Source organism: Solanum tuberosum, unplaced genomic scaffold (assembly GCF_000226075.1).
Source record: "Solanum tuberosum cultivar DM 1-3 516 R44 unplaced genomic scaffold, SolTub_3.0 scf00296, whole genome shotgun sequence".
Taxonomy (NCBI): Eukaryota; Viridiplantae; Streptophyta; class Magnoliopsida; order Solanales; family Solanaceae; genus Solanum; species Solanum tuberosum.
In genome coordinates, this window is record NW_006239217.1 from 318,682 (window position 1) to 327,388 (window position 8,707).

An 8,707-nucleotide genomic window follows, 5' to 3' on the forward strand; every position below is an offset into this window, starting at 1 on the left:
GCCGGAGAAATTATTGTTTATGGAGTCCATGGTGGAAATTAAGGGGAGGTTGGATCATTTAGTGGGGTGGGGTGGGTGTGCTTAGGTGAACGTTTATGTGGCATTATAATTTACACATTGAATGCCACATCTCAATCCGTTAATGCCACATCTTATTCCGTTAAATTGAAGGGTAGAAGTGAACCAATAGTAAGACGGAAAGGGTAGTTTTGAGCCAAAATATAATTGAATGGTATATTTTCTCTATTTCGAATAGTTGAAGGGTAGTTTTGACCCTTTTCCGTATATATTATATGCAAAATATTAGTTTTATGATTGAAAAATGATATGCACTCACGATACATAAACGCTAACTCAACGATACATTGACAATACATTAATAGTGAACAAATTCAGTCTCTATTCATTTTTGTAAATTCCCTTCAATTTTTTGTTTAGTACTCATAAAGATTTTCCCCAAAATGTTTATCTCATAGTTCAAAGGCACTATTTTTCTATAATTGTTACCCTCAAAAGGTTTCAGGATAAATAAATATTGTATACTCATTTTTAATTATTTTTCTATTAAAGTTTTTATTTATTAAAAAAAGAGATCTTAAATTTGACAAAGAAGGAAATGAAAACAAAGAGGGGATGGAACAAGTCGAAAGAAGACAAAAGGGGACTCACTAGTTTTTCAACTTCAATTTTTTGCTTATGGAGCTGAGTTTTTTTTTTTAATCACGTTAATCATTAAGGTAATATTTAATTCACTTGAAAGTTATTTTAATTGAAAAATGTTCATAAAATTAAAATATTAAAGTAGGTTTCGTTAAACAAATTTAAGAATTATTTTATATTTTCTTCATTATAAAACGATACGTAATAAGCATCTCAACTAGTTGTTAAAAACACTACTCCCATCCGTTTGCCATTTACATGTCCTAATTTCTTTTTGCCATTTAGATTAAATTGTTTGAATGCTTATTACATATTATTTTATAAAGAAGAAAATACATATCATTTTATAAAGATTCAAATTTAGAGATTGGTGCTTGACTTGATATGATTTAATCTAAACTATTAAGTATTAACATTTGGATTTAGAAATTGGTGCTTGACTTTGATTGTTTCATAAATAATATAAATAAAGAAAGATGTTAAATATATAGTACATACTGAGAAAAAAATTACTACTATGAAAAGACATATAATCAATGAAAATATTTGACCTTTTTTTAAAAAAAAAAATAATAAATTATAATAGGTTTTGCAATTTTTTTTTTTTTATATATATATCTATATATTTTGACTCTTCAACCGCCCTATATTCTTTCATTTCTATTTTGTTCTGAGAATCAAAATGTCTTCCGCCGGAATCACCGTCGCTGACGGCGGCGCAGCGCTGTATTTCTGCCACAAATGCAGTAACACCGTCACCATTACCCCTTCTGCTACAGGCGATCTCTTCTGCCCTACTTGCAACAGTGATTTCATCGAAGAATACGAAGAGCCGGACCCTGAACCGGAAATGTTTCCGAACTTCCCCAATTCGGTCTTGTTGAGTAGTTTACTCATGGGTTCTCGTTCGCGTTCTGATCCTACCACCGGTTCTCCTCCGCATTCTGCTCCTACCACCGGTTCTCGTGTTTCCCCATACACTGCTATTTTCAACTCAAACCGAAACCCTAGACAAACGTCCTCCGGGTCTGATGATTTCAACCCATTTGAGTTTCTTCAGACTCATCTGGCCGGTCTAAGAGCTAATGGGGCTAGTTTCGAGTTCGTTATCGAGGGTGGTAACGGGGGTAGTGGGTTCCAATTGCCGGCGAATTTTGGGGACTATTTCATCGGACCCGGGTTTGAGCAATTGATCCAGAATTTAGCAGAAAATGATCCGAACCGATATGGGACTCCTCCGGCGTCGAGATCAGCGGTGGAGGGGCTCCCTACCATCAAAGTTGATGAGGAATTGATGCGTTCTGAACTGGCACAGTGTGCTGTTTGTAAGGATGATTTTGAGATGGGGTTAGATGTGAAACAGATGCCTTGTAAACATGTTTATCATAAGGATTGTATTGTCCCGTGGCTTGAGTTGCACAGTTCTTGCCCGGTTTGTCGCTATGAGTTGCCAACGGATGATCCTGAGAACGAGAACAGGCAAAGAGACACTGATGGAGACTCAAGCGGGGGTGGTTCTGCTTCTGGAAGTGGGGAATCAGGGAGAAGGTTTACTACAATATCATTGCCATGGCCTTTGGGGAGTTTTGGATCATCATCTAGCCAGGGAGGATCAGAGTCTCGTGGGCAGCGGAACAGGGAGTCTAATTAGGTAGAGATATACAAACCGTAATCGTCTTGAATATTTGATTGTTCAGTTCATTTGATTCAAATTTATACACGTGACTTGCTGATCAAAGCTATAATTGTACTTGTTCATCGATTTTTGTGACTATCTGTTATTTCGTGTAGTTTGTTTGTAGTATTACTTTGTTGTAGTACTATTATGTTCCTACTTGTTGTTTTGTTACTTTGTAGTGTCGATTGTACTTTCATTATCTGTTATTGTACTATTTTGCCTTGAGCCGGGGGTCTATCTGAAACGGCCTATCTACCTCATCTCTGAGGTAGAGGTAAGGTTTGCGTACACTCTAACCTCCCCATACCCCACTGTATGGGACTACACTGGGTATGTTGTAGTTGTTGTACTTGCTGATCAAAGCTGAAGTTTATACACTTGACTTTAGGAGTTGATATACCCAAGGTTCTGGTAAATTTAAAGAATTCTAGATTAGGAAGTGGATTAACTGCTGTTCTGCATTTTAATAGGTAGTCGGAATGTCCCTAATTGTGTTCATGAGACATTTTAATCAATCAGCTGTGCCTAATTCTGAAATTGTTGAGTTCAGTTATATTCACTGCCTCGATTTAGGTCCACTTCTATGTTCCATGTTCAGAGTGTATAGCCGGTCCTTACGTAAACCCGATGAGGTGTTTGCTATTAAATGACCTGAAGACTAATTGGAGATGTGTTTAACAACAGTTCTGTTTCTTCAGTTTTATATTTTCACTAGTCTTTGGACATGTGCAACCATGCTAATTAATATAAACATTTTAAAATGATTTCATTAAGATTACAATATTTATGTGATGAGTTGCACAAAATTTGAAGGGGAAAATGATCGTACATTTTTATGGGCATTCTGCTTAGATTGTAATTCCCACTTAATCAACTTAAATAATAGAATTATGATGATAGCCTGTTCATTCAGTGGAAGATCCAGGATTTGAAGATGGCGGGTGCTCATTTTCTTTACCATAAAGTTGCTAGCCTAGAAGGGTTTCTTTCTAGAAGCGTTGTAATGTTTTTATAGTTTAGTTAGTAAATGAAAGACAAATACATAATTGGAAACAATAAAGAAAAAATGAGCAAAAAAAAATCAGCAGTTAAAAGTATACGTATGAAGTAGTTCTGTTTCCTTTTTTCCAACAAAAAAAGATAAATAGTTAGCACCTACCAGGATTCGAACCCTCGACAAAACCCATCAGTGCACTCTTATTTCAACTCTAGAACCAAAGCACCCATAAGAACTTCTGGTTTTTGTCTGCTCGCGAATAGATTATATTAGTTTTACAGATTTTCCTTATATATATACAAAATTCTCATCGGGGGCAATGGGGGCTTGAGCACCCGATACACTACACGTGGGTCTGTCCCTGTGTTCATTTGCTTTTGAAGTTAGATTAACGGAACCTTTTTTCTTTCTTTCAAATTTGCACTTTATTTAAAGAGTATATTAAGGATAGGAAGAGACATTACTATCATTTTTAATTATAAAATATCTTTTTCCCAGTTTTCCATGTCCCAAAAAAAATCTTTTTCCCCGTTTTATGTACATTAATTGAATACATTTACCATCCTCTTTAGTCGTATAGATACACTTGCACACACGTTCCACAATATATAATTTAACTCTCTCATTTATCATGCAAAATGTTTATATTTAATGGAGTAGCCTTAATTGTGAAAATATATTGTGTGATTACATTTTGTACAAGAACATTATTGGGATAGTTTTTAATGGGTAAAATGATCTTTCAACTTTTGACTTTGGGGCTTCCCCTTATGGAATAGTGTGATGATTAATCCCATATATGCTTGTATTCTATGTATAGACCAACTAATAAAGTTATCAACACATGTAGATATGTCAAGTGAGTGCAACCTAAGTTGCTTGGACTCTTCACTTTCGGTACCGAATCCGTGTCGACACGACATGAGCGTGGGTTTGGGTGTGGGATACGTACCTGATCTGGTCAACTGGTTTTGGGTACTCTGACCAAATTCGAGGGAGAGGGAGAAATTTTGGAGAGATTCAATGATTTTTGTCCCTTTTCTTTTATCTCATTCCAAGATTCTCCTCTTGATCATTATTTACTCCTCGAGTTTTCCACATAATATCTCATTATTTAGGTTTTATAACTCTATGTTTAGCCAAATCCCCGCATCCCGTATCCACACAAGGATCTGTATCCCCGAACTTAAAATTTAGGTCATAAAGACCTCTAGATCTGCACCCTCACCTGAATCCGAGCGACTTAGAGCGCAACTACTATAAATTGCTGAGACAAACTTTCTCACTCTATATGTGGGATTTTGAACTGCATATGTAGTTGTGAAATGTCTTTGCAGATAACGTTCAGTGGCAGAACTAGTAATTGATTTAGGCTTGTATGTTGATATCTGTGCAACTACAAGGGCATTTACAACATAATACATGTTCTATTTGTATGAAATCATTTGCATTTGTCTTTATATGTACATACAAATACTTAGCCATCAAAATGTATATTATGCCATTTCTGGAAACAAGGGACCAAATCTTTAAAATTTGTCAAATGTTGGAAAGAGGAGGTTATCCCGGTATTTTTATCCGTAGAAGGCCCAGAAAAGTGACTGACTAGGGCAGGGCCCTATTGATAAATGAAAGGAAGGGTTTATGAGCCCTAGCAAAAGCCGTAGCCCTTTAATTGCCTAGGGGAATCGGCCTTCTTTAGTCAAAGGATCGAGTTTCCCATGTATTTCCAAGGTTATTGATGGTAGAGTTATTGCAACTTATGCCTTTGTTGAGCTCTTAGTTGCAAGATTGTACATCTTGTTGGTCTTCTTCATTTTGTGCACTTTGCTGGTATTTGGTTTGTGATGTTTTTTAATGATGTTTCACCATTGAACTCTAAAGTTTTATATGGGTCAAATAGGCGGGTTGGACTAAATTTGGGTGGGTTAAGCTAGTTGAATCAATAAACAAATTGGTATAGCCAATTTATCATATCTAATCTCCCTTTCAATTTTAAGGACTCCATGAATGATGGTACTCAATTACTCTGCTGATCTTCCTTCTGGATGCTTTTGAGAAGTAGTTGAAAATGTTGCATTAGATTGTAAATAGTCCAAAAGTAGTTCCGCTTCTTGCTAGATTCCTTAGTCCTTAGGGTGAAATAGGACACACTTTTGCCTTTTGCTCCTTCTTGATGTATGTATCACACCTACATAGTACTGTAAACATCAATGTAGTATTTTCTCTGATGTAAAGAAATGGTACAACTTCTTGATCTTTGTCTTGTAAGTAATTAGGTAATATTTCATGCTCTTTATTGGTACTTCTGTTTGATGTCCTATGTTGTGTTAATCATACACTTCAATTGCCAACTCTTTCCTACGTTCGTTGCTGATATCCAGAGATGTTACAAATTTGTTTTTGATTTTGTATATACAAACATGGTATACTACTTTGAAATGTATTTTGTATCATATTCCTGGGAAACGATTTGCCATGTGTTAAATCCTTGTTGAATTTGATCATTAATGATTTCTCTGTTTTACAGGTGGTATCCTTGCTTGCAGCTTGTATCATGCATGACAAAGTTGGAGGAGTTGTTGGGTAGATAATTAGAAAATGCTACAAAGGTAAAGGATTAGGTTTCATCTCTTAAACATAGATACAGGGTCTACACAAACCCCAGATAGTATTACAAGATTTTTGTCTTAACATTTTGCATCAGATGTCCAAAGTTTTCATTTATGCTTCATCAATCGCGAATTTTGCGGATTGTTTTAATCCTTGTGCAGTTGATCTGACATTATTGTTTTGATCGATCTCTGTGCTGCTATAGTTGATGAATTTCTTTGCTACATATTTTTCTCATCAAAAAGCCTATGATGATAGTGGTTGGAGTAGGCTTTGTTATATTGTGTGGTTATGGCATTCAAAATGCATTGGACTTCATATCATTTATGCTATGCGCCTGGACTCTTTAGTCTCGTCTGCTAAACCCCTTCTAACTATGATGATGCTATCAATTACACCACCCTGCTGGTAATTTTTTTCCGAATGTTTCTGTAGCTCTCCACCCATTAAGCGTGGCTAGAAGCACAGAACATAAAGAGAGGAAACGAGCACTTCTTTGTGCGTGTTGCTCAAGTATGGCAAGTGGGAAGCTCAAAGCCCAATTTTGCAGTGTACTTTACTATCTGTTAGAAGCATACTTGCAAAAATATGCTTCTACCAACACAACTTTGGTAGAAGCATATTTGCAAAAAAGCAATTATTTCATTAGTGTCTACATTGAGAATGCTACATTGGATTCACTCTTACTGCATAAGAAGTAGCGCAGTACTTTAGTGACAATCACCGCGCTTCTAGCCGAGCACGTCTCAAATAGCGCCAGCCTTCACGAAATTCTGCTCTTGATTTTGTCTGTTCTATGAACTCTGATAGCCATGAACCCTTTAAGTTAGCTCTTAGCTCACACCTATCTCTATGGGGCTTGTGGATGAGTGGAGTGTTTATGCCTATGATAGCTGCGAGTCTCCTGGGTCTTGCTTTCTTTCCTGTTTCTAAACTAATCCTTTCTCTTTACGCCACACCTATTCATTCGTTAAATTAACGTTCAATGAGGTGAGTGATAGTGGCTCCTGTTTACTAGTCTAATGGGAATAAGCAACGATGAAATGAGAAGATAAGGTGCCCTCGAACACCCCCTTTTGAAAGGTAAGTCAAAAGTTTTGGACTAGCTTTCCCATCCTTTTGTCAAACGGTGCGTTCTAGCACGGAAAGAAGTGGGCATTGTTGGTTGTTGTCAGTGTATAAGTTTAAATTTAAATAATAGTTGTACTCCCTCTATCCCATTTTATGTGATATTTTTTTCCTTTTTAGTGTTTGAGAAAAAAAAAATGTCACGTTATTTTAATTAGAAACAATTTAGCTTTATAATTTCTCTTACTCGAAATGATCATTTTATGTGACATTTTTCCTTTTTTAGTGTTTGAGAAAAAAAAATGTCACGTTATTTTAATTAGAAACAATTTAGCTTTATAATACCTCTTACTCTTAATGAAATGATTTACCTTCATGCAAATATACAAGGATTGATTTATACTTATGTTTCAAAAGACTTCTTTTTTTTCTTAAACACTGTGCTAATTGCTAAGTCAAATGGTGCCACATAAAATGAAACGGAGTGATTACATAAACAACAAGAGATTGGGAAGTATTCAACTGCTATAACGACTGCTTATAAATTAAGATATTCTTTCTTAATCAGACAATTTCTCTCCTATCATGTATGATTGATCAAAGTCTGGTATGTAGGAATCAGAGTCTCAATCGACTGGCATCGCCTTTCACTCCAAAATTCCTCAAAGAAAGCAAGCAGCAAGTCAGTCTGCGCATAGCATACTCTCTCAGTTCTTCTCCTTTTACGACCGGTCGAAGGGGAATGGGCCAACTCGAAATGGACCAATTCGAGAAAAGGGTCAAGATATGGTGTTGCGGTCAGAACAAGGAATGCTTTCTAGGAGGGTAATGCAAATTGTACTGAAGCAGCCACACCAGCATCTATCTGAGAAAGCAGTAATAGAGCACGCAACGAAAAAGGCAAGAGGAGCGTCCAGTCGAATCAGTTTCTCATTTTTCTGAAATTGACTTGGCCGGTTGTTGCTCCAACACTTGGGTATTAGCAGCCGTTTCCAGCTGTTTCTCCCCTCCCAAGAGCGGGTTCAGTTTACCGAGTTGTCCGAGCTCGAGTCAGGATACTATACTGCCTTTGAAAAGCCATCATTGACTAATAACCTAGTGCTGTTTGCCAACTCGCGTAATTTTCGCTTTTTATTTCTACAAAAAGCCTGTTGGCCGTTTATTAGAATTTTAGCCCAAAAAATAGATAAATAAAGGCCCACATAAATGGGCCCTTAGAAAGGTGATGCCCATATTTTTATAAAAAAAGTTCTAAGAATTCGAGGAATATAAGCAAAAACCCTATTTTATATATGGCCCTACAAATCATTGTTGTTCTGTGAGGAATTAATTACAATATAATATGATTCACAGATCATAATCTCAATATTAAACTATGGATTAGAAAGGGAATGTCTTATCATTTACTTTTTAAAAAATCAATATTATCAACTCCCAAAAAAAGCACATCAATATCCTTACCAAAGATCTTGCGTCGTCGTTTAGTGAATATTAATCATTATCATTATTGTAGTGGTTAGACTAAACTTAAATAAATGTTCTTTTGTTGTTGTTTTTATTTAGCTATTTGATATTTGAAAATTTCTTACCTGATTTAATTTCAACTCGCGTCAAATAAGATCATTAAGGAAATAAAAGTGTTCTCTATGAAAATATTTTTTATTCTCAGGCTTGTGGCGTACATAAAAGAT

The 8,707-nt window shown here is 35.9% G+C and overlaps 1 protein-coding gene across 1 annotated transcript; it reads left to right on the forward strand.

Annotated features, from left to right (window-relative positions):
* The first annotated feature begins 1,303 nt into the window (after window positions 1–1,303).
* Window positions 1,304–6,266, forward strand: LOC102592279 (E3 ubiquitin-protein ligase RING1-like). Its single transcript, XM_006359233.2, has 2 exons — window positions 1,304–2,311; window positions 5,866–6,266. Exon 1 carries the CDS (start codon window positions 1,343–1,345, stop codon window positions 2,309–2,311), a length of 969 nt encoding a protein of 322 aa, XP_006359295.1. The 5' UTR covers window positions 1,304–1,342; the 3' UTR covers window positions 5,866–6,266.
* The last annotated feature ends 2,441 nt before the right edge of the window (window positions 6,267–8,707 follow it).

Coding starts and splice junctions, on each gene's coding strand:
- LOC102592279 (XM_006359233.2), top strand. CDS start 1,343: ATGTCTTCCGCCGGAATCACCGTCGCTGACGGCGGCGCAGCGCTGTAT.